Source organism: Malus sylvestris, chromosome 11 (assembly GCF_916048215.2).
Source record: "Malus sylvestris chromosome 11, drMalSylv7.2, whole genome shotgun sequence".
Taxonomy (NCBI): Eukaryota; Viridiplantae; Streptophyta; class Magnoliopsida; order Rosales; family Rosaceae; genus Malus; species Malus sylvestris.
The window spans coordinates 11,668,542-11,691,609 of record NC_062270.1 but is presented as its reverse complement, the minus strand read 5'-3'; the positions used below and the strand labels follow the sequence as shown (position 1 = coordinate 11,691,609).

At 37.4% G+C, this 23,068-nt stretch overlaps 3 protein-coding genes and 1 pseudogene across 4 annotated transcripts; 2 read left to right on the top strand and 2 right to left on the bottom strand.

Annotated features, from left to right (window-relative positions):
- Positions 1–656: 656 nt before the first annotated feature.
- Positions 657–2,568, bottom strand: LOC126588236 (mitotic-spindle organizing protein 1B-like). Of its 2 annotated transcripts, none has more exons than XM_050253319.1 (3): positions 2,418–2,568; positions 2,237–2,333; positions 657–992 (listed from the first exon to the last, which is right to left on the bottom strand). In XM_050253319.1, exon 3 carries the CDS (start codon positions 981–983, stop codon positions 765–767), a length of 219 nt encoding a protein of 72 aa, XP_050109276.1. In that variant the 5' UTR covers positions 984–992; positions 2,237–2,333; positions 2,418–2,568; the 3' UTR covers positions 657–764. The 2 variants fall into 2 exon arrangements, with proteins under 2 accessions (XP_050109276.1, XP_050109277.1); XM_050253320.1 differs by having other exon boundaries at positions 2,422–2,519.
- Positions 2,569–4,750: 2,182 nt separating this feature from the next.
- LOC126590810 (subtilisin-like protease SBT4.4) lies at positions 4,751–7,743 on the top strand (annotated as a pseudogene).
- A 6,228-nt stretch (positions 7,744–13,971) lies between these two features.
- LOC126589651 (uncharacterized) lies at positions 13,972–15,583 on the top strand. Its single transcript, XM_050255017.1, has 2 exons — positions 13,972–14,608; positions 14,731–15,583. Exons 1-2 carry the CDS (start codon positions 14,122–14,124, stop codon positions 15,465–15,467), a joined length of 1,224 nt encoding a protein of 407 aa, XP_050110974.1. The 5' UTR covers positions 13,972–14,121; the 3' UTR covers positions 15,468–15,583.
- A 144-nt stretch (positions 15,584–15,727) lies between these two features.
- LOC126589650 (beta-galactosidase 8-like) lies at positions 15,728–22,674 on the bottom strand. Its single transcript, XM_050255015.1, has 19 exons — positions 22,090–22,674; positions 21,902–21,997; positions 21,466–21,578; positions 21,237–21,303; positions 21,044–21,136; positions 20,799–20,942; positions 20,615–20,706; positions 20,367–20,472; positions 20,144–20,231; positions 19,757–19,875; positions 19,081–19,242; positions 18,445–18,647; positions 18,223–18,332; positions 17,512–17,621; positions 17,284–17,397; positions 17,012–17,113; positions 16,557–16,768; positions 16,143–16,479; positions 15,728–16,030 (listed from the first exon to the last, which is right to left on the bottom strand). The coding sequence occupies exons 1-19, from the start codon at positions 22,240–22,242 to the stop codon at positions 15,923–15,925; spliced, it is 2,529 nt and encodes an 842-aa protein (XP_050110972.1). The 5' UTR covers positions 22,243–22,674; the 3' UTR covers positions 15,728–15,922.
- Between the last annotated feature and the right edge of the window lie 394 nt (positions 22,675–23,068).

The window sequence follows — 23,068 nt, the reverse complement described above, 5'->3', positions numbered from 1 at the left end:
GATCACGTATTTGTTGTAGTAAGCCATATAACGATGGAGAATATGAACCTCTGCCATTTAGTACAACGATTTAACTGTAATTGTCTTTCACTTGTATGTGAGAAGTCTTGAGTTCAAACATCGTGAAACACGTTGGTTGTTGCTTCTTTCTTTCATTTTCTTCTTGATTGTTGAAGTTTGTTATTCTTTACATTAATTTTGCATCTTACAGGTAAATGGTTCTTCCATCGTAATGTATTTTATTAGAGAATACAATGAAACTTCGTTTCTTTTGGTTACCTCTTTGTTGCAATTAGTCTGAGACTGGTTTTCTCCTCCACAATAACAGAAGATGCTAATTAACTAAATGGGAAATCTACAGTGAGTAAAAACATTACAACATATTAGCTAGCCTAGTTTTGAGATCGACTGCGGTCCGAGAGCGCCGTTTTGATGCAACTCTGCCATATTTCACGCCCGATGAACCAAGTCATGAAGAACACACAAGAAACAGAACAAACAAGACTAACTTAATCGCGCACTCAGTAATCTGTGAGAAAGTGAGGGAAAATTTAGGCCTTTGGAGATGGAGAGAGCTGTTGATTCTGTACTGAGTATATTAGGGTTGAGAAAAGAAGATGAAGGCAACTAATGAGATGTAATCACAACTCCCGAACTTAGAAAAAGGGACTCACTTCGAATGAATACTTCAAGCGCGCAATTGTTTATGTTCCAGAGAAATCAACAAGTGAATCAAACCGAACAATCCAAACACAAAAACCAGTTCAAAGTACAGGACGAGCAGCATCTGATGGCGCAAGTGGAATGACTTCTCTTCGAAGTTCCTTAACAACAGCAGCCAATGCCTCAGGGTTGAGACCCAAATCGCATAATGCAATGAGGATGGAAAGGGTGTGACGATCAAGCCCTGTGTCAAGAATGTTGGACATCTGAAATGCTAGTTCAAGAGATTCCCGGGCAATTTTTGCAGCATCCGCATCCATATTAAGAAGCTGAATAAATGAAAAGAAAACAATATTGTTAAACCCTCGGCGATTAAAATGAGATAAATAAGTTAATCATAAATAATTCAATAACATTACAACCTACCAAAACACTCTAAATATTCCTTTTCACCTCTTCAGCAAAAATACACATATACAAACATACTTGGGCATAAATCATCATAAACAAAACTCGAATGTACGAGAATTTCATTAATATGCAAGAATGATGACATAGTGATGCGGGCACAAAGAGCCTTACCCCTCAAAGTGCATACAACAAACTAAAAGACAACAAAATCAAGAAACAAACATGAAATGCAAATATTGTAAAACACAGGATAACAAGATTCAAATCCAGAAGAAAAATCAACTTATAGGATTAATCCAAGCCTTTTCTGTCATCAATTTAGGATTAATCCATGCCTTGATTAGTTTAAGGCATCCAAACCATACAGAAACTGAATTTTCTAAACAAGTTAGAAAAATTGATTGCACAAATTTTTCTGATTCTATTTTAATTTTTGAATTACTGGTTTCAATTGGAATCTGTTCTCTTGTTTGAGACGGTCATTGCATTTCCATATTCCACAATGTTCTCGGCATTCATTTCGTTTCTATGACATAGTCTGCCTATCTGGTGCATAAAACATCTGTACACAGAGACGACAGACGACTTAACTCAAGGAAACAAAAGCCAAGTTTTGGTATTTGGGGTACAATGGACGAACGGCTAACTAGTTGCTTGAGGTTGGGTGTCATCTGGACTACTATTGGGAAGCAACACCACAGCAATAAAATTGGGGCATGTAATTCAATTTGAAGTCCTTTTCTCACTCTGCTTATCTTCTTATTGTTTCCAAGCTTTTGTCAGAATTGCAATGCATTGCGTTTCACTTCAATTCGATTTTTGATAAACACAATGACTATTTACTAAGAACACCGAACCCACTGGGGATTGGGTTGCTAGATCCATGAAACTACCTAAACCCGCAAATCAAACCCAACAAACAGTTTAGTACTTTGCGAAAAATCAACCACTACAACCCCAAATTGAAACCTCTGTTAAAGTGGGCATTCCCAATTCTACCATATTTCAACCAATTAAAAATGTCAGTACATAGAACAGCTCTGCAACACAAGCAACCCAGTAAAATTCTAAATTAAAAACCCTAATTTAAATCCTAAATCAAATTCCCCAACTTCAAACCCTAAACGAAATTTTTTTTTTCAAATTAAATTCCGATAGATACCTTGTTGCAACTTTTGGTTATGGTTGAGGTTGTGTTGTGAGAGCGAGCTTCCAAATTTGTGGGAGAGGTAGCAGCAAAGGTAGAGCCAGCAAAAAGCCTGTTTAAAATAAATAAATAAAATAGAAAAACCATAAAATTATAGGAAGAAAGAAAACGAAGAAGAAGAAGATGAGGAAGTTACCGACTGAAACAACAGTAGTTACAGAAGCGAGAGGGAGAAGGAGGAAGAGCTACTGCCTACTGGTGCGATTCGTGCCAAAGAAGAAAGGGAACTCAGGCGTCAACTTGTCAGTTCGGCTGGGCTGGGCTGGGCTGGGCTGGCCTTTTGTCCCCTTGGCCCATGTCGTTGATTTACTTTGAAAATGTTCAATTTTTAATTAATTTTACTGCACGAGATATTACTATTCTAAATTAGATTAAAGAGGTTGAGTATCTGAATCTGAAACTTAGTGGGTTGAAGAGGAAGTCCACCTGGGCAATTCATCACCTTTTTATTAATTCATTTTCAAGGTTTTTATTTGTTCTCGTTGGGGCAAAGTCGGCAAACGAGATTGAAACATCTACAGGTTATGTGCTCGTACAAGTGGGCTAACCATAACTCCAAGTATCGGGACTTTCCTACAGTACGAGTAAGGGGAGTGAAACTCTTGCTCTACTTTGAATAACAGGATCATTGCTCCACTTGACAAGTTAAGAGACCAATACTAACGGATTTTTAGTTTAGTATGTTTAAGATAATTGCTATGTGGCAAAATATAGTTTAGGACTATTGCTCTAGTTTCTCTTAAAGTTATACGCCTCACATATTTGATATGTAACAAAATTAGATGCGGCCCTTATTCTGTTGAAATATCCGACTTCAGCAGTAGAAAGAAAGAAAGAAAAGTTCAAATATTCTAACCCCACTCCATCTAACACCAAGGGCTTTTGTGATTAAAACTTCATAGTTGTCGAACTGTGCAGGTGGTAATTAACAAGTTGAGGATAATATCGGTGTTGTTGGAAGTGACATTTAACCTGTTTCTTTGATAATTTGGCATGGTATCAGAGCCAGGGAGCGCACCTATACTGCCACGTGATGGGTAGATCCCATTGGCACCGCACAATGATGGTAGGTCCCTTGGCCCCGTGTGTTGGGTGAGTCCTCTGGGCTCCACGTGGTTGTTGAGTTCAAATATCTTAACCCATCTCCATCTAACACATGTCGAACTATCAAGTTCAGTCCTGAGATTTTTAAGGGCCGGGGCAACACCAAAAAATGCGTCTTGGTATAACTCCATGTAAGAAAAAAAAATCAATTGTTTTAGTGTTCATATTTATGCATATAGATGTAACGTTTCTTTGATAAAATGATATCAGGATGTGAGTGATTTTGCTAAGCAATGAGATGAGCTAGCCATAATTCGATATCTAACTCGTCATTTAAGAAAATCAAATATAAAACCTTCCACTTATAAGTAAAGAAAGAATAGATTTCACATCTAAGCCATAACATTACACTTTAGTTGTAATTAGATAAGGGTACACAATTATTTCACAAGCAAATATAGGGCCTCATACTAATATAAGGATATTTTTTCTAATTTACTGTCCTCTTACTAATAGAGGGCCTCATAAGAATTGTCATGTTTTTATATCTCTAATTTTTATATATATAAAGTTATAAACAATGAATGAACATAAAAAAAATTCAGAAAAAAAAAAAACTAAATATCACATATATGTTATTTAAATATTACTCATTTTTCTTGGATAAGAAAGAAAACTAACCCTAAACCCTAACATTATATTGAAACATAACAACATTGTTAAAAAGAAAAAGGCCCTCATTTTGATTTGAAGCTGGGTGGCTATTATTTTTATTTTTATTTTTTGCCAAAGGGTGGCAATTAATTGAAGATGAATTTGTAATAGCCACTTTTGTCAAAGGCAAATGATTCATAAAAAAAAATGCAATTTACAGGGTACGAACCCGCGCGCCTTTTCATTGCAAGTAGTTAGCAAAAACTTTACTTCAACTACTGCAGTATAATAAACTTCCCAGTTTTATGTTTTTATACTCTAACAGAACATAACATCACAATAAACACTACTTCAACATTGCAGACTTTTCCAGTAACTTTAAATGGAAGGCACTCAGAGAATCTGGGCAGTGCCAATGCCAATTAGACTACATAAATTGAAGGCTCAGTAAATCCTATAAATTTATTACCATATCTTGGAGGAATGCAAGAAAATCTGGGTGTTTTAATACAGATGACAGGTTGTCATTAATTAGTCCAACTATATAAAGCACTCACCACCCATGAAGTTTTTGAGCATTGAACAATGGCTAAGCATGGAGCTTCTCTGTGTTATTATCCTTTCTTCACTCTCTTCTTACTCACAATGATCTTGTTATGCAAGGCCGCTGACGAGGAAAGAAGGGTACGTACTTTTCTTTTGCCATTAATAACAGAAAGATGCCGTCTTTGACAAATGGTAATTTCTTTTACATAGAATGTAATGATAACAATGTCGTTGATGCAGGTCCATATTGTGTACATGGGATCGCTTCCTGATGGGAATCCAGCGTACTCACCGTTGTCTCACCACCTTAGTATTCTACAGCGAGTTGTGCGGGGAAGGTAGTCTATCTAGATCTTCAAGGTTGCTCTTTTCTTTTCGTCTTTTGAGTCACGAGCGAGTTCTTATCCTTGCTATCTCTCTCTCTCTCTCTCTCTCTCTCTCTCTCAGTTTGGCAGAAACTATATTGGTCAGAAGTTATAAAAGGAGTTTCAATGGATTTGCAGCCAACCTCACTGACCAAGAAAGGAAGAAAATTGCGAGTGAGTCCGCTGAGATACTTTCTTATGAACTAGAAGAAGTTATATTGTTCACTGGTATGGTTTTGAGAATTTATCGAGTTTGTACATTGTAGACATGGAAGAAATAGTCTCTGTCTTTCCGAGCATAAGAATGGAACCTCAAACAACAAGGTCTTGGGACTTTATGGGTTTCGATGAGAAAGTCAGTCGAAATGCCACAACTGAAAGTGATATCATTGTTGGCGTGATGGACACTGGAATTTGGCCTGAAGCTGAGGGCTTTAAAGATGAAGGTTTTGGTCCTCCTCCTAAGAAGTGGAAAGGTGTTTGTGAAGGCGGCAAAAATTTCACCTGCAACAAGTATGTCTCTCAATATTTACATGCATAAAGTTATCAATTATACGAATTAAAACTTTTGGTTGAGTTTGCTCATTTCATAATTAAACTACTTTTGTAATGGTTTTGCCTTTGTACTTTGCAACATTTAGTCAACAGTAAGAAATGTTTGTTTTGCAGATAGATCGTTGGTGCTCGATATTACTTAACAGACTCTGCAAGGGATTTCGGGGGTCATGGAACTCACTGTGCATCAATTGTAGCCGGGAGTCCTGTAAAGGATGTAAGCTTCTACAGACTAGCAAACGGTACTGCAGGAGGAGGTGTACCTGCTGCGAGAATCGCAGCATATAAAGTCTGTGATCTTGATTTCGGGTGTAGTTCAGATGGTATCTTGGCTGCTTTTGACGATGCAATTGCCGATGAAGTTGACCTCATTTCAAATTCACTTAATGGATTTTTTCGTTCTGAGCCTCATTTTTATATTGACCCGGTTGCAATTGGTGCCTTTCATGCCATGAAGAAAGGGATACTAACTTCACAGTCTGCCGGAACCATATTTAATAGTGATAAGGTTGGTCCTGTGTCAAGTGTAGCACCATGGATATTCACAGTTGCAGCTAGTACCACAGATCGCCGGATTATTGACAGCACTGTTCTTGCAAACGGAAAGAAACTAGTCGTAAGTCTCATCCACTTCCTTTTTCAACAAAATAAAAACATTTTATGAATACTTGTATATACTGTGGCTCAGATTGTTTTCATTTCAATATTTTTTAATGTTCTTATCACAAACAGGGGCACTCTACGAACACGTTCACATTAAATGGAACAAATTTTCCTCTCGTATATGGAAAAGATGCTTCAAGAACAAATTGCTCTCAAATGCTAGCTAGGTAATTCTTGTCCCCGTTTCACTTTTACTGCATAGAATATAAAGGAATAAAAATGAAACTATAGCACTGACTTCTCGTTGCATTTTAGTATATGTTGGGAAGGTTGCCTGGACCCTGATTTAGTTAAGGGAAAGATAGTTGTATGTGAGAAGAACACTGGAATTCCTGGGACTTACAGATCTGGGGCAGTTGGGATAATTTTTGTTAATTTTATGAACGAAACTTCTTCTCAAGTTCTCCCATTTCCTGGAGTGAATTTAATCACAGAAGAGCTAAATGTGGTCAAGTCCTGCATGAACTCCACCAGGTATAGATTCATTTCAATTCTGTTAAGGTTGGCGATTTTCGATCAGGTTGCTTTTTAAATTCTTGAAAGCCTCTCTTATTTTACAGGGTCCCTCAAGCGACGATATTACAAAGTGAAGTCATAAAAGATGTTGCTGCACCTCTTGTTTCTATCACGTCTGCAACTGGACCGAATTTAGTTGTACCCGATATTATTAAGGTATATGTTTCTTGTCACTTACAGCTTAATGTCACATACATGTAGTAACATTTATTCTTTAATGTGCTTCATCCAGATATAAGTGCCCCAGGCGTAGAAATTTTGGCTGCATATTCAACTTTTGCTACTGCCAGCGAATATCCAGAAGACAATAGGCATGTAAAGTACAATATACTAAGTGGAACCTCCGTATCTTGCCCCCACGTTGCCGGGGCAGCTGCATATGTTAAATCATTCCATCCTGATTGGTCTCTGGCTGCCATCAAATAATCTCTTATGACTACTGGCACCCCCTTCATAAGACCTAATTAATGCTTAATTCTTTTGGCATTCTAAAATATCATATATCATGATACCAAATTTATTTTTTCCCTACTTGCAGCTTGGCCCATGAACGATACGTTGCCCGCAAATGATACGTCCAGCACTTTTAGCGGTGTATTTGCTTATGGATCCGGACATATCGATCCTGTAAAGGCTATAAGCCCTGGCCTTGTGTACGAAACTTCTGAAGATGATCATATAAAGTTGCTATGCACAGTCTATGATGAAGGAAAAGTTAGGCTCATAACAGGAGAAAATATCACATGCCCTAAAGATCCTGCTAAATGGTCTCCACGGGATCATAATTACCCTTCAATGGGAGCTAAAGTTGATCCGATGAAACCTTTCACGGTTCAATTTCATAGAACAGTTAAAAATGTTGGCCTTGCGAACTCCACATATAGGGCTAAAATCTTTTCAAACTCCAAACTTGATATCAAAGTGGTGCCTGAAGTTCTTTCGTTCAAGTCCTTGAACGAGCAGATGGATTTTGACGTGACTGTTGGTGGAAGCGATTTGCAAGATCGATCACAAGTATCTGGGTCACTGGTCTGGTCTGATGGTATTCATAGCGTTAGAAGTCCAATCCTGGTTTATGCATATGTTCCAATAAGCTCCAGAACATGGTTACATGAGTAATGAGCAAGATGTACGTTTTCAATTGATTTTAATGAATAAAAAAGTAGTAAAAATACAGCTCAAAAGGTTTTTTGTATGATTTTTACTGTTTTCTGTTGTTAAAAACTAGCTCAGAAATAAGAAATAAGATGGAGACTAACAATATATCAGCTATCACCAATTCTGAACCTGTTGAACCCAAGTTTTCCAGATTAGACTTACCAACTTCTTGTCCATTGCTTTTTAATTTATTGCAAATCAAAGCCAAGTTTCCAGATTTAGCTAAATCCAGCCGCAATAATGGTTGCCTGCTTTCATTGAATTCAAATGCTTTCCAGATTAGCCAAATCCAGGCTTTTGAAACAATATCTGGCCTGAATAAATGCGAATTTGTGTATACGAATGAAAGAAAATTCGGATGCTTCAATAGAAAAATTGATTGCACGAATTTTTTCTAATTCTATTTTAATTTTTGAATTAATTCTATTTTAATGTAGTAGTTGAAGCGGTGTTTTTGCTTCAACTACTTGCAATGAAAAGGCGCACGGGTTCGAACTCTGTAAATTGCATATTTTTTTATGAATCATATGCAATGTATTGGTCAATACCTAATGTAAGACTTCATTGCAAGTAGTTAAATTATAAGCCACTTTCGTCAAAGGCAAATGATTCATAAAAAAATATGCAATTTATAGGGTTCAAACCCGTGCGCCTTTTCATTGCAAGTAGTTAGCAAAAACACGGCTTCAACTACTACATTATAATAAATTACCTAGTTTCGTAGTTTTATACCTTACAGAACATAACATTATGATAGTACAAATTTTTTTTTTGGGCCCTTGACTTTTTAGGCCCTTTGCGGTTGCCTTGCTTGCCCTGGGTTAGGGTCGGCAGCGAACTATGCGGGTAGTGGTAACTAACAAGTCGATGACGATATTGATGTTGTTCGAAGTGGGTTTTTGACCCGTCTATTTGATAATATAACATATTCTACATCTCGGGATCCAATCAAATCCTCTAAAATCATTGAAACTGATCAAAATATATTGTTTTGGTCAATTTGAACAGATGATTCTTGCTGGTTGATATTCAAATATTCTTTCCCGTGAGAAAAAAAAAATCTTCTTTATTGTGTATCAATGTCAAGTTGTCAACCAGGTTGCAGTTGACGCTAATTTAGCTATGAAGTCTTATATTAAGTATTGACCAATACACTACATTGGATAGTATTGTTGTACAAAATCACGTTTACGTTAAAGCCCACCAAAGGAGTTATGCCTTGCAAAACAAGCATTTCTAATTTTCTAGGGCTTAAAGAGCATCTTCTATGAGCTCCATGGGAGAATAGTTGTTTTGAGTAGTACTAATATACTTCTTTCTTTACACACACACACACATATATATACAGAAAGAAATGCTAATGTGAACTGGAAGGTATCTCACTATAATTTTTATGGTGAACTCATTTTATTTCTTTCAAATTTCAAGTTTATTTCTTTCATTCAAATGTATAGCAAAGGTATCTCACTGCTATTCTTATGATAAACTCGTTTTATGCATGCAAGTGGATCCAAATGTGTTCATAATTTAGTTCAAAATGTGATTCATACGATAGATACAATCATCACTTGTTAGAATGTAACGGTGTTTTGAATTAGATAAGTTTAATACAATGGCCAAAAAAAAAAATCGAAACTTTTACTGCAACCTTCGCATGCAAATTACAATTTCGTAGTTGTTGACGATGTTCAAATGCTCATATTGTCTAACTGCAAATCCTGATAACAAATTAATTGAAGCAAGAATCTACTTGTTCAATGGTAGATTTATGGCCGGACAGCAAAAGGATTTTATCACTATAAAAAAAAGAAGTTGATAATCGTTATTAACATTAGTTCTACAAAAAATAAGTGTATAATAAGGCCATCTTCAATCGAGGGCTGGCCAGATGACTCATTTTAGCCCTTTGGCCCTCCAAGATATTAATATTTTAAAGAACAGTACAAAGCCATATTTGCCTCCATCTCCAACCGAGGGCCAAAGGGTCATAGGACTCATTTTAGCCCTATCACAAAAAACCGTCTCCAACCGAAGGCCATAGGGCCAAACATAATTTATTATTTAAATTTAAAAACTACAACAACTTAAATTTCAAAATAACAACAACTTAAATTTCAAAACTACAACTTATATTTTAAAACTACAACTTAAATTTAAAAACGACAAATTAAATTTAAAAACTACAAATTAAATTTAAAACTACAAATTAAATTTAAAAACAACATTAACTTAAATTTAAAAACTACAACGTCTTAAATTTAATATCCATAATCAATATCATCTTCATCATCCGCCATTGTTAGAGGTAAACAATTGTCACCGAGTTATAATTTCTTTTTTTTTTCATATCAAAATAGGCCTTACTCATTGGAGTGTAATTTGAAGTGTTCATTTCCATATTCTTATCATCCATCTCTTCTTGTATTTGTTTGCCCGTTCTTCATGCCTACACTTCCTTTCTTCTACCTCAAGGGCATTTTGCTCAGCCATTAATCGCAATGAGGCCGCCACTTCATCATGTTGAGCGACGTAATCATCATTTGCCTTACCCTTTTCCTTCAACCTTCACGCCTTGTTTCGTCCCATAGCCCTAGGTATGGAACCTTCACCCGAAGACGGATTTTCTACCCTTGTTTGTTAATAGTAGGAGATCCATCTTCATCCATATCTGCAACTGAGGATGCAGTTCCGAACACTGGCGTAGGAGCTCTATGTTGAGGTGGATCTTCAAATAACACCCACCCTTTACAAATTTCCCAACAACTGTGAAACTGAAAGAGTTTCGATCTGCTATCCATATACAATTCCTTCGCTTGGCACACCTAGAAAATATAATTACAAAAATTAAGGGAAACTAATTTATGAAATTAAATGTAATATAATTAAATATTTAAAATAAATTGTGAAAACACTTACTTCGTCGTAGTAATTAGCGCCGCTTTCATGCTTACTTGCGGCTGCTAACAATGCTTGATGCCATTTGTTCAAACTTGGCTGAAGATGTTTCTTCCATCTTGAAGAACAACTCTCATGATTCCGGATATTCAATAGAGTGGTGTCTTCATAGAACTCTAAGTATTTTTTGGACACATGAGTCCAAACACCATCATTTGTTTGACAATTCCCCCTCACACTATCTTCCAACACCCACCTATAAGCCTTGCAAAGAGCTTCATCTTCTTTTTGGGTCCAAGCCCTACCTTTCATTGCAGACGAGGCCATCTGAAAATTATTGAAAAAAAATGAAAGATAGATTTTTGAAAGAGGAAAAAAAATATGAGAATTGAAATGGTGTAGGAATGGTGAAAATTTTGTGAGGAATGGTGAATGAATGGTTTAGGTATTTATAGAAAAAAAATTAGAATTTTTAAGAATTAAAAAAAAAAAATTGGCCCAAAAAACCAAAAAAATATATATAAAAAATAAATCCAACGGTAACTAGCGTCAACTAGCCGTTGGATTCAAATTTTTGTTTAAGCACTCCTATCGGATATAACTGACAGGAATAAATTTATATTAAATATATTTCTGTCGGTTATATCCGACAAGATTGCTGGAATTTCTGGCCATCCCCGGGCTGGCTGCATGCGGCCAGCCCTTTAGCCATTTGGCCCTTTTCAGATTCTGTGGGGGCCACGAGCCCTCTGGCCTAGTCCTCGGGCCCTTTGGACCCTTTGGTTGGAGATGACCTAAGGTGGGTAAAGAAATATCCACCCTGTTAATGACTGATAAGGCTTTACTAACCTCATTGTGTAAACTAATGTCAATAGCTATTGTCAAGTTTTCTTGTAATGTATGCTAACTACATTTCCCATAACATAAAATCCGAATAAGTTTTCTTTTCCGATCCGTCCATAATGGAATAGCCATACATTAGTACCCGTATAATTCTTCATATAGGCTACGACTTACGAATCACTTATTCAATTATTATTCAATGGCTACCGTACTAGGTCGTGGTTGTTATGTTCGTGTTCGTGTCGTTTTTGTGTCATATCCGTTATCTGAAAGGATTGTGTTGTGTCAGACTCATTATCTTAACGGACGACATGATAACAACTTGATCCGTTAACGGGTTGACCCAAAACCTGCTATTTTCGTGTTGTTTCATGTAGGATTAACGGGCTATGCAATAAATTGTGAGGCATAATGAGTAAACTTGGGAAAATTGATCGTATTTGTTGTTTTCGTGTCATGCCCATTATTCTAATGGATCATGTTATGTTAGACTAGTTATCTTAATGGGTGACCTAGTAACTACCCAATCCGTTAACGGGTTGACAAAAAACTTATTATTCTCGTGTCGTTTTGTGACATTTTTAACTGATCATGAAATAAATTGGCAAGCCTAGAATATATCACATACACAGTGAGTCAAATTACGATAAAGTCCACTAAATTAGCATACCTTGCAAAACAAGCACTTTATAGGGCTTAAAAAAGAGCATCTTTTATGAACCTCAAGGATAGAATAGTTGTTTGAGTATGTATAATGTACTCCTTTATTTAATTCATGAAATGGGAGGCAATAATTAAGCTCCTCCCTCGTGGAGTGGCTGGCGGTGGCCGTGGCGGTGAAGTGTTCTTACAGTGCTCTAATATTATTTGTGTTTTGATGACAGTCCAAAAAGTTTCTCAACTTTAATATGATTATATAAATCTATTTCTGTCATATTTGCTAATCACATTGATCAGATCTCTCATAAAAATGAAACTTATCCCCCAATTTGTTATACGAACTCATATATAGAGGTCAATCCTAATATTCTCCTTAAAAAAGAAAATTTATATTAAGAGGAGTGGGAGGGTTTGAAAGTATTACAATAATTTAGGAAATTAGGAGTTTCAAACTTCAGACACACGTAAAAAACCACTTTATATGACAACTTTCACTTGCAAATTACAATATGTTTTCAGGACTCATGCCGAAAGAAATGCTAATGTGAACTACAAAAGAAGAGAAATGCTAAGCAATACACCCAAAAAAATAGGATCTTTTGATATAGGTGTCTTGGTTTTGAATTTTCTATATCAAACATCCATGCCTTTTAGTGATTTGATTTAACTTCTTTTTTTTTTTTTTTGTCATAATTTTGGTGCCATATGGACATTGTATTGTAACAAATTTCCTATAATCTAGCCTTTTGATTACACTCTCCTCTGTTAGAGATAATTGTAAAAAAAAAAAAAAGGTTGGTTAGATTCAATTTTTTTTCACAATAATGCTACAATTTAGCAATAATTATCTACGATTGAAGATATTTTCTTTCCAAAATAGTTTAAAATATTTTTAAATCCTCCAAAATCAAACGTACTGAAATGAGTTTTTTTTTAGTACGTTAAGAGAAAATAGGATTGAGAATAATATAAACGTACCAATACACATTGTGTGCAAAATAAAACGTACAAAAATAAAAATAATGTACCAATATTAACAATATGTATCAAATCAAACGTACCAAAATTGCAAATAAATGTACCAATTAATGATTTTTGTAAATTCAAAGTTACCAACAGATAATATATACACGATATATTATACCTAATAATAATTCGTCACCAACTATACTTAAACAAACATAAAAAAAAATATAATTTCACAAAAAAAATTGAAAAAATTACACGGAGCTTTTATGTTGATCACCAACTATTTGAAAAAGAAAAAACCATTTAGAAAAAGAAATAATATTAAATGTTTGCATTAAAAAAAATGTGATCGAAAAAACATTTTTGGAAGAAGAGAAAATATAGTTTAATTACTAAAATCTCCACTAAATAAGGAAAATTGCATCCTGCAAATAAAATGATAAATTCAAAAATTATTTTAATTTTAAAAAGTAGATGTGACTATTGGTCAAAGCACTTTAATCAAATTTTAAAAAGATACAGATGCTTAATCTAAATGATATAGAAAAATAAGAGATTCTAATTTTCCCAAAAAAATTTAACAAATCAAAAATTTGAAGGTTCCTACCGTTAAATTTCTTAATTTGTTTAAGTTTCAAGTTTATTTTTCAAATATGAACTATTTGTATTATGAAACTTTATATACCAAACAGTATTTTGACATAATGAAAAATTTCCCGGTAATGTGATAGTGTTTGGGATAGAAAACTTTTATTTAATTACAAATATATAAGACTTTTCTTGCAACTTTCACATGCAAATTTCATTATTTTTTCGGGAGTCGGCCATTTTTTCCCTCGATAACAACGCTTTGAGGAAGCCGAAAGAAATGCTAATGTGCGATGCAAAATACACAAATAAAAAATTGGAAGCAATCCCAATGCTTAGCCAAAACTGCTGGTTCTAAGCTGTTTGATTACATGTAGAAGCAATATGAGCACAAGCATTAAGTCGAATCCCAAGGCTAATGCTAGGGTTTCCTCCCTCGTCACTCCCTTATATAATCTCTTGTCGGACCATTTCTTTCCCATCAATTCTTCAGCTCACAACACAAACTACAATCAACAGAAGGAGAAGAGAAGCATACATATTTGGCAGCCAGAAATGGCGCCTACGATTAAAATGTCACATATTTTGGTGGCTGTTTTCGTCGTCCTTGTTTCGATGGAAGCCGCCTTGGTTATGGGGCAAGGCAATGGAAACGGGAACGCAAATGGCAAAAAAGCCGATGAGGCTAATTACGACGTGTTGACACCACTGGGATCCGGGCAGGAGCGAGGGTTCTGCAAAGCAAAGGGGGCTTGCTATTACAAGACCCTTACGTGCCCGTCGGAATGCCCTCAGAGAAAGCCGAAGAAGAACAAGAAGAACAAGGGTTGTTTCATTAACTGCGGTAGCAAGTGTGAAGCTACTTGCAAGTGTAAGCCATTTCACCCTTCTTCTTTGTTCTTTCAATTAACTACGCAACTGACAAAAAGAATTCAACTAGATCATATATTTTGAAACTTTTACTAAAACTAGATCTTCTTTTCTTCTGTGCAGATAGGAAATCCAAGTGTGACGGATATGGCTCTCTGTGCTACGATCCTAGGTTTGTTGGCGGTGACGGTGTGATGTTCTACTTCCATGGAGCCAAGGGGGGAAACTTTGCCATTGTTTCAGACACCAACCTCCAAATCAACGCACACTTCATCGGGACTCGACCAACAGGAAGGACCCGGGATTTCACATGGGTTCAGGCTTTCGCAGTGATGTTCGACTCTCACACCCTTGTCATCGCAGCAAAGAGGGTCTCAAAGTGGGATGACAAAGTTGATGCTCTCATGGTAAAGTGGGACGACAAAGTTGTTACCGTCCCCACTGATGGAGATGCTGAATGGAGGACTAACGGCGAAGATAGAGAGGTAGTAGTGGAAAGAACCGACGACACCAACTACGTTAGGGTTACAGTGGCCGGCCTCGTCGAAATGGACATAAGGGTTAGGCCTATCGGAGAAAAGGAAAACAAGGTTCATAACTACCAAATACCAGCTGATGACACATTTGCTCACTTGGAGACACAGTTCAGGTTTACCAATTTATCCGATCTTGTGGAGGGAGTTTTGGGCAAGACTTACCGGCCAGGTTACGTTAGTCCGGTCAAGGTCGGAGTCCCGATGCCAATGGCAGGCGGGGAGGACAAGTACGAGACTTCATCCCTCTTTTCGCCTCTCTGCAAGGTTTGCAGGTTCCAAAAACAGCCTGAGCTTGCAGCTGCTGGAGGAATTGCTCAGTACTGATGCTGATCAACAGTAACAAACACTTTATTGGTGTATTTTGTGTAATTTGTTAGCATTTCAAACATGAAATTAAGGAATAAACAAATAAGGGCTGCAAATTAAGCTTTTGATTGAAATGTGTTCACTCTTTTCTATAGATCTAGGCAGAGAGAAAAATAATGTTGGAATCTTGTCTTGCAAGTAACCTTGCTTAATTGTAGGGATGGCAACTTCCCTATCAATTTTGGGCCCGAGGAACCACCCGAATGGAACACCGACACTGATAGGTGTAACATGTCCCGTCCGGTTTATCGGAAGATAGGATCTTCGCCAAACCGAAATAGTCTTATATATATTTGAGAATTTTATTAATGTTCAATAGCCTCCTTGAGAATGACATTATTCAACTATAATGAAACTTGGGGATAACAAGTTAACCATATACCACAAGAAATTTTCAAAGCCAGGAACGATGTCTATCTACATGATGCTTCTACTGCTAAACTCTTTGCTACTCCTTCACACGGGTCACCGAACGTTTTAACCGAGACTTCAATGCTGCAACTCTTGGATCCAACGCAAGCCTGTTCAAAAGGTAGCACTCATCAGTAAAACAATGTGAATCGATAGTAAACAAAGAGGAGACAATACTTGGAGGTGCGAAGAATTTTATCAATGTAGCAAGCAAGATCGTACCTTCTGTACAATGGATAGAGCGCTAGTGCTCTTGCAGTGGCCATGGCTAAAGCTCCCACAGGTCCCGTGAGGTTTTCCGTAACTTGCAAATTTGATTGAAGAAATGACCTGGTTAGGAAATGGGCACTCTAGTGATAGCACAGGCCCTAACTTCCTTCCCGCTTTTGAATCTGAACTCCATGTATCAACAGGTGACGGATGAGACTCCGATACATGTGAGCACAAACTTTCAATCTGTCTTGTAGCAAAAGATATCTGGGTTGGATCACCCCCAATTTCCTCAAACAGGACAAGAGTATTTCCACTTGGTTTCAACCATGAACGAGGCACGTGGTACCTGTACGTTTAGTGATATCAAATATTCAGAATCAAAGTTTCAATTCAAGTTTTTCCCTTATAATCTCTAACGCTTACAATTCCTGAGATGGCTTTCCACAGTTCTTTCTGCATTTGTTGGAGTCATAAGGTCCTCTGAAATTGCAAGAGTCAGGGCAACCGCTAGTTGGTGCATTGTTGGTCGGCCAGTACCGCCCAATGCTTTGTCCGTTCACCCATGCTTCACCCTTTCCCATCCCTGTGAAGTCTAGTGCAACAGGGTTACTGCCATCAGGAGCACTAAATGTTGCCTGCATGAGAAAGAATATTTCTTCGGTTAGTATCTAAATCATGAGCAGCCAAGACTTGAGGAAACCCATATCACTCAGAATGCACCACATCCAAGCATGAACACGCAAGAAAATACAACACATGCACCACATGTAGCAGTATTAGAAAGGTTAAATACATTTTGTCCCTGCAATTTCTCCTCAAAATCACATCGTTTTTCACCACCCTTACCCTTATACATAATTATTATGCTAAACTTTTACCTTGTACCATGTCAAGGGCTGTTTCTTGGGTAAGGTAGGTTGTGAAATCCACTGAGAAGAACTTCCGCTGGAAAAACCCGAGTCTTCCCCTTGAAGTCCAATCTGCAGCCGCAATGATGAAGACGACAAAAGGAAAATTGTTAGACTTCGTCCTTTGAAGGTACGCCACTACTTATTCAGATTGAAGAACTTGGGTGTTTTTCTTTTTGTTTTCGGTTTTTGAAATTTCAAGTTATCAGGGAATTGCAACAAAACAAAATAGGAAGACTGACCTGATAGGTCCATTGCTGAGACGAGAGATCAGTGGTAGTGCCATTTTTCAAGCCCTTCAGCTGCACAGGACCAGTGATTCCGGCACCTGCTTTGTCAAAGAAGGCTCCATAGTTCTGATTGAAAAATTGATATACAAAAAACAATACGTGGTCAGAAATTGACCTTAAAGGATGGCATTCATTTATGAAAACTGCAATTCCAGAATATAATAAAAAATAAGGTGAAACCTGAAGGCCGACAGTCAAACTCAGAAGATCTATTGTGTTCTTCCCAGATGCAAATGTGACAGGGATATCCACAGAAATTTTGGCATTCTTAGAAGTGATTATTCCTCTCCCTGAAAAGAATCCAACTAAAACATAAATACAAGAGCAGAACAGTTGTAAAGTTGAGCCAGAACAGTTGCAATAGTTCAAGCAATGCACTAAATACTTGCCAATAACTCTCATTCAGATCTGAAATTCGCAACTGTGAAGCGTGAACCTTATCATCAGGCTTGTCTTAGTATCTAACCTTTGGTAGGAGGCTTTTCCCAGAAAGAAATAAACATAGAACCACTATATTTTGAGATTAAAACCTCATTTTACATGGTGCCTTATGACAGTATTCTGACATCTTCTTTTGCAATACAGTAAGCAGAAACTATGTTTAGTGTTCTTAAAGTCTATAAAACAGAATGGCGTGGGGAATTTAAAACTCAGATTGGACAGCAATATTAGCATAGTCGCGTTCAAAGCCCTATCAGATTCTCAGCCTTGAAGGCCTGCGTCTCCAAACTACAAAGGTTTAGGGATAATAAAATTATGGTTTCCTTCGTAGTTTCCCAAGATGTGTCAACGTCTATTACCAGGAAACAAATATTGCTGCTGGATGAAGACCAAGGAAGAAGGGCAAGCAATCAAATTATAGCCACACTAGTTTATAACTTTATACATCACCTGCAGGCTTTCCGTTAATAAACACGTGAAGGGCATGGCCAAGTGATTCCACATGAAGAACGGTTTGAGATCCATCTTGAAGGAATGTATCAGAACTTGTGACATCAACGCTGCAGAATTTGTTTAGAAAACGGATTTAAGTCTTGAAAGAAATCAAGACAACCAGATGAAAGGAAATAAATATATTCAAAATTAGTAACAAAGCATTCGTGGATTGCCTACCTTAAAGAGTACCACAAATAATCACTTTTGTCAGCTGTGGTGTTTATTTGCTCCAACAATCCAACTCTGGTAAATGCATCCTTCTTTGAGATACCCACTGGTTCATTTATCCAACTCCAGCCTGAGCCCAAAGCTTCAGAGGAATCGATATCATCAATCACTGAGTGATGCATGAAGCTTGGAATCATGGCGGCAGAGTTAATCTGTCATGATAGATTATATAGTTTTGCTTATAAGACGATTCCAATGAAAAAAGAAAACTTATGAGCATACTACTTATATATATGAAGGCTTCAATAGAAAATACTTGCAATATCCCTTGGAAATGTATACCAAATATGACATACGAGACACACTAAACAACAGCATTACATATATAGTATTTTTGAAAATAACCCTCAATGGAATTTGGGATACACAGAGATATACAAAGTAGGGACCGATATTTTCAAGTGGTAAATATAGAACGTTGTGAAGATAACTCATCTCTTGACCAGACCAAGAAAAGGTAACCATAATATATTATACATATAGAATACAAAATATTCTGATACTCTCTAGACCTGAAGAAATAAATATAGGTAATCTTCTCCAAATACATGCAAGCACAACGCGATAGAAGATGGGGAGGCAAACCTTTGCAGTGTTAAGCACTACATTTTTGCAGTCTGGTAAGATGCTCACAGACCATGCAGGCAAGTGATAAGAATTTCCATTGAAAGTCACAGTGGCATCAGATTTGGTGTCAGAATTAGCAAGAAACGCAGCACATGCTGATCCTGTTTTGTAAACAGTTGTCTGAGGATGAGAATAAACAAAAAAAAGAAAATACATGTTAGAAAAATCATGTTGTAGGACATTCACCTAGACCGATAGAATACCACTTCTTTTCAGATATACAAAGCATACAGGTGATGACCAGAAGCCACAGGTCATCTATGATTACGTTTTGGAGATCCTAAGAACTAGTTTTGGAGCTAAAACCATCCAGTTTTTTTACTTGGCACTAGTTTTGCAGCATCAATTTTAAGAAACTTCATCCACAGATACTTCCTTTTAGATATTCTAAAATGAAGACTAGGAAGTTCAGATATTCCATACATTTATTCTCAGATATTCAAACATGAATAACATGTATGTTCTATTGCTTCACACCACAAATGAACAGGTATGGGTGATCAATTCCACAATGGATATGGCTATACAGGGGGCATGCACTTAGACTGGAGGACCTTGAGGCCTAGAAGTTTATGTAACATTTCTCATCATAGCCACGAAAGATACTCTGTAACACTGAGTAAAAACACCATACCTCAACGTTTGGACCAAAAGAAGAATATTTTGGGTCAGTGGCCACCATCGCTTCTTCGCAAAGCTTTATGGCCTTATGCACATCTTTTAGGTGACCCCACTTAGGTTGTCTAAGAAGTCCTGCAACATGAAAAGGTTGAATCGATTACTGATGAGCCATCCATGTTATATGCATTGATGTTCTTAATTACTCTCTCCTCATTATAAAAGTATATCGTAACATTATAACCATTGCCTATACCCTAAGCTTAGTGTTGACAGAAGCTGCATTTCATTTATATAGCACTGATGAGCACACAGTTCTATATAGTATATACATACAATAAGCAAATATGCCTACATCATGAGCAGTAGTAAAGCAATAATACAGGGATACTAGACAACATACCATACTCATCAATTGGAGCATCATAGTCATAGCTTGTAGCAATAAAGGGTCCACCAGTACTCCGCCCAAAGTTAGTCCCGCCATGGTACTGTTCAAGAGCAACAGAGAACAAATCACTTCATATTTTCTTCCTGGTTTCTGAAATATACTGAATTGTCCTAAATCGTGACAGTCCCCTAAAGTTATGCTAAAATGTTAGTAACTACAGAGGCAATTGCAATACCATATAATAATTTTGGAAAGTTCCACCTCGCTGAAAGAAGCGTGCTACGGCAAATGCAAGGTCTTCCACTGGTCTCTGAGGCACAGCACCACCAAAGGAAAGAAACCTAGTGACCACAAATATTTTGAAGGTTTCCAATAAAAGAGCAATCAAATAAAGATAATACAGGTGATGCCAGAAATTTATTCAAATTTTCAGAAAACTAGCTCAAAGTACCAACAAAAAAACAGATTAGATCAACTAATTACCATCCGCTCCAATTCTCAGTCCACATTTTGGGTCTCTTTTCAGGAAGTTTTGGGGTCCATTGGTCACAATAAAATCCATTGCAAGTGCTGATCTGCAGGTAGTTATACAACATGTGAGTGAGTAAAGAAAGCACGTTAAGAGCGCTGTGTTCATACAAATGAAACCTGACTACAAAAGCCTCACCACAGATGGAGGAGCATCGTCTTGCTGGCACATGACCCAAGGCACCCCTGTATCCAAAGACACAGCCATGGCTGCTGCCCACTTAATATAGGTTTGGGCAGCTGGCCCGTATGCTTGATCAATGTTTCCATACTCGTTTTCAATCTGGCATAATTGAAACAGCACTTAATCCATAACTCTAATTGGAATATTCTCAATACCAAACACTTTGGGTAAATTATAAAAAGAAGTAAGAAAATTTAAACCTGAGATAAAATGATTGGTCCGCCCTGAGATGCATAAAGCTTCTCCTTCTTCATCATATCAACAATTTTTGCCGTGAATCGCTGCATTTCTGCCTGAACCACATAAAGTCAAATAAAACACTGAAGTTGAGAAAATACCGAGAAAACGAAACACAAACACACAGAGGCAGTTGGGACAAAATGAAGAAGAAACCTTGAATGGTTCATTGTCCGTTCGCAATTGAATTCCGGGTATGAAATGCAACCAAAGAGGAAAGCCACTGTTGAAAAAAATTGAAACACAAACACAATCACACAATAAAACTCTTCAGAAAGTAGTAAAAAATATAAGCTGATCATCATAAAAGCAACTTCCTTTTCCTATTTCTCCAAAAGAGAAAAATGGAAAAAGACCAATTCAAATTCAATTCAATTCATAATACCCGTAGTTCCATTCTGCGCACACATATGGACCAATTCGAAGGTGCAGATAAAGGCCAGCTTCTGCTACTGTCTTCACAAATTTAACCAAATCTTTTCTTCCCCCAAAATCATACTGCAAAAATTGTACAGTCCACCAGTCACCACCATCACAACAAAGACAAAATGCACATAGTTCAAGATAACCAAAAGCACAAAAAACTCGCTACGTCCCGGATTCAAACCATTCCCCTTACTCTTATAATAAAACACGAAAACGATATAAAAAAAATATGGGTTTTCACTTTTCATGATTTCTTTAGCGTTTGTGTCTCTGACCAAGAAAAGCAGTAATCATTGCAATGAACTTTTAGTCTTCGTCTTCCCACATTTTCACAGAAACCAAACGGCGTCGCATTGGAAATGAAAAATTCAGCAAATGCTAGAAGAGAGAGAGACCTGGCCTCGAACTGGTTCGTGCAAGTTCCAGAAGACGTAGGTCTCGATCACGTCCAAGCCTCCGTCTTTAGATTTCTGAATAAGGTCCGGCCACATCTACAACCAAACACACACACAGCAAAATTCAGACAGAAAAAAGAAAAAGAAAAGGACAATGGAAAATGGAAGAACGAGAGGAAGAGAAGTACCTCGGGAGTGCTGCGAGGATAGTGAATGGAGCCAGACACCAAAACCCTGCGCTTCCCGTCAATCACCAGCGCTCTGTGGTCGTACGTCACCTTCGCGCAATACGACGCCGTCGCCAGAACTCCGATCACCAAAACCACCACTAAAATCCTCATCTTCTTCGACTCCGAATTTTGAGTTCGTTTCTGTATTCAATCCTTTAAAATTTCGTTTTCGGAGTACGATTTCTTAAAGCAATGGCTACTCAATTAAACAACAGTTTCTTAAAACGATTGCTGGATTTCTTGCAGCATTGCTTTGCATTGTTGCTTACTTTTTTTATTCCTTGTTTATCCGTTTGTATTTTGGCTCGCTTTGGCCGCTTCCTTAAAACGACGCTTCCAATCAAAGCGGTGACGCTGTGGAGAACGTCATCGCTGCCGTCGTCGTCCTCGTCTGCTTCTGCTTTCTGCTTTCTGCTTCTGCCTTCTGGCTTCTGCTTTCTGCTGCTGCTGCTCTCTAACTAGTAATACTCAGTGAGCTTCAAAGGAGTGAGTGATTAGGATTTGGATGGATAATAAGCGCGTTCAAATGCTGTTGCTGTCGGTGCGGGGAAATCATCGGGGCGTTGCCGGGCGCATTGAAAGACTGGCGTGTCGCGTCTCTGCGTACGGAAACGCGGAGTGGTAACTATTTGCGACAGCGACGGAAAGGTTTTTACTTTCACGGTAAAAATCACCTAAAAGGTAAAAAGTAAGCGCAATGCGAGCCGGGACCGTTTTGTATTTTAGTTGCAGGTGGTGGATTGGCGGAATTAGGATTTTATCTCGTGACCGTTCAAATAGGTGGAGAGAGAACAAAAAGAGAAGAGAATCGTACTCCGTATTGGCGGGAGCTGGCGTTTCAGTTATGCGTTTGTTGTGTCATGCGTGTGAACGTTGGACTGCCAAAAGAAAAAGAAATATTTAAAGTCAAGAGAAAATCTCGTGAAGGAGAGAGATG

Excerpts from the sequence above, each read along its gene's own strand:
- LOC126588236 (XM_050253319.1), bottom strand. The coding sequence starts at position 983 with ATGGATGCGGATGCTGCAAAAATTGCCCGGGAATCTCTTGAACTAGCA.
- LOC126589651 (XM_050255017.1), top strand. The coding sequence starts at position 14,122 with ATGAGCACAAGCATTAAGTCGAATCCCAAGGCTAATGCTAGGGTTTCC. Across the intron at positions 14,609-14,730 it reads GTGTGAAGCTACTTGCAAGT|ATAGGAAATCCAAGTGTGAC; the intron begins GTAAGCCATTTC and ends TCTTCTGTGCAG.
- LOC126589650 (XM_050255015.1), bottom strand. The coding sequence starts at position 22,242 with ATGAGGATTTTAGTGGTGGTTTTGGTGATCGGAGTTCTGGCGACGGCG. Across the intron at positions 21,304-21,465 it reads TGCGCAGAATGGAACTACGG|TGGCTTTCCTCTTTGGTTGC; the intron begins GTATTATGAATT and ends TTTTTTCAACAG. Across the intron at positions 17,622-18,222 it reads TATTAACGGAAAGCCTGCAG|GGAGAGGAATAATCACTTCT; the intron begins GTGATGTATAAA and ends GATTCTTTTCAG.